This window comes from Myotis brandtii, unplaced genomic scaffold (assembly GCF_000412655.1).
Source record: "Myotis brandtii unplaced genomic scaffold, ASM41265v1 scaffold601, whole genome shotgun sequence".
Taxonomy (NCBI): Eukaryota; Metazoa; Chordata; class Mammalia; order Chiroptera; family Vespertilionidae; genus Myotis; species Myotis brandtii.
Window position 1 is genome coordinate 280,879 of NW_005370276.1, and position 694 is coordinate 281,572.

The 694-nt window shown below is 69.0% G+C and overlaps 1 protein-coding gene across 1 annotated transcript in view; it reads right to left on the reverse strand.

The window, feature by feature from the left end:
- CCDC114 (coiled-coil domain containing 114) overlaps positions 1-694 on the reverse strand; it is a 29,090-nt gene that overhangs the window by 905 nt on the left and 27,491 nt on the right. The window contains exons 11-12 of the mRNA XM_014550419.1: positions 517-682; positions 10-271 (exon numbers count right to left, since the gene is read on the reverse strand). Of these exons, the coding sequence (XP_014405905.1) occupies positions 10-271; positions 517-682 (428 nt within the window). The remainder of the gene's footprint in view (positions 1-9; positions 272-516; positions 683-694) is intronic.

The window sequence follows — 694 nt, forward strand, 5'->3', positions numbered from 1 at the left end:
TTGGCCCACGTTGGCGCTGGTGGCTCGGCCGGACACCAGGATGCCATTCGTCCTGTGGCTCAGGACGGACCCGGGCCCAACACTCGGGCTCTGGGAGATGACCAGGGGTGTGACCGAGCTGGCCCTCTGTGTCGCCGAGAGGTTCAGGGGCTGGCCGCTGTCCATCTTCTTCGCCATCTCCATCAGCTCCTTCAGGTGCTGCTCCCTCGCCAGCTCCCGCTCTTTGCTCAGGGGATAGTCTTCTTTGGCCTCGAAGCCTGGGGGCTCTTCCCTAAAGCGGGGGAGCGGCAGGGAGGGGCTGCCTTCTGTACCCACACCCGGCCGATGGCTCCTCGCGGCCACACCGAGACCCGGAGCCGGGGAGGGCCCTCTCCCCTCTGGTCCCCAAAGCGCCTACTCCCTCGTCTCCTCCCCCGGAGCCACAGCAACCTCTGGTCCCAAAGAGGCCTCCCGCCCCGCCTCCCCCCCAGATCCCTGCGGTCCATTTGTCCCCTCCAACGCCTGCCCTGTGCTCACAGGTTGTCAGGGAGCTGGGGCGGGGCCACCTTCTTGGGGAGGTCTTCGGCGTTCTTGCCCAGCACCGTGAGGGCGGCGACCGACAAGCTGGACGTGGTGTAGCTCTGCAGGGAGGAGCCGCTGGTCAGCCCCGGCCCGAGGGCCCGGTCCCCCGCCCCCCGAAGCCCTGCCCCCCACC